The following is a 750-nucleotide window of genomic DNA, read 5'->3' as shown; positions in this document are numbered from 1 at the left end:
GCACTTGAGGACCTAGAGGGCCACATGTGGCCTCCAGGCCGCAGGTTCCCCACCCCTGGAGCGAGATGAAGAAAACAGCCTCACTGGGAGGTCTTCATGCCCCAAAGATCCCTCCAAGTTTGACCACCCTCGCCTGCCCTCCCTCAACTTTTCCACCCCAGGATCACAACCTACCCAGACTCACAGGTGCGCCAAAGGATTTTGTTGATGGCTTTGCAGGGAAAAGGGCCTGAAAGAAAGATTTTGGACCTGTCAGCACCAATCATGACCATGCCTGGGAGTGCTGCTTACCTCTTGGCAAATGTTATGAAAATGGGAAGCCCAAATCAAGTGCTACTCCTGACCCTTGCCCCCGCTCTCACCCCCAGCTTCACCATGTACATAGATCCCCTGGTGTTTCCCATTATTTTCTGTACTTGTTTCTTTCTCTTAACAAAACTACAAGCATCCCAAGGGCAGACACCACTCCTTATAAATCTTGTATCCCTCATAGGGTCCAACACTCTGAACCTCCTTGCTTCAACCTCCACAGCATGACAAAGCCAACCAGCCGATGAATCCTGACCATATCACTCCATTCTCTGCTCAAGAGTCTTCCACAACCATGTTCTTGTCCCCTAAATAAAGTCCTTGGCCCAACATTCAATGCTTGCCCTGCACGGGGCCCAACAGACTTTTCCAGTCATTATCATTGTGGTTCAGTCGTGTCCGACTTTTTGTGACCCTGTAGAGGGCTTTCTTGCCAAAGAT

At 50.4% G+C, this 750-nt stretch overlaps 1 protein-coding gene across 3 annotated transcripts in view; it reads right to left on the bottom strand.

Annotated features, from left to right (window-relative positions):
* Nucleotides 1–750, bottom strand: part of LLGL1 (LLGL scribble cell polarity complex component 1) — a 99,836-nt gene that overhangs the window by 37,686 nt on the left and 61,400 nt on the right. For all 3 annotated transcript variants that reach the window (XM_027874482.1, XM_027874484.1, XM_027874483.1), the window contains one exon: nt 175–229. In XM_027874482.1, coding sequence (XP_027730283.1) covers nt 175–229 — 55 coding nt within the window. The remainder of the gene's footprint in view (nt 1–174; nt 230–750) is intronic.

This window comes from Vombatus ursinus, unplaced genomic scaffold (genome assembly GCF_900497805.2).
Source record: "Vombatus ursinus unplaced genomic scaffold, bare-nosed wombat genome assembly UNPS02014807.1, whole genome shotgun sequence".
In the NCBI taxonomy this organism is placed as follows: Eukaryota; Metazoa; Chordata; class Mammalia; order Diprotodontia; family Vombatidae; genus Vombatus; species Vombatus ursinus.
This window is presented reverse-complemented; position numbering and strand designations above follow the sequence as displayed.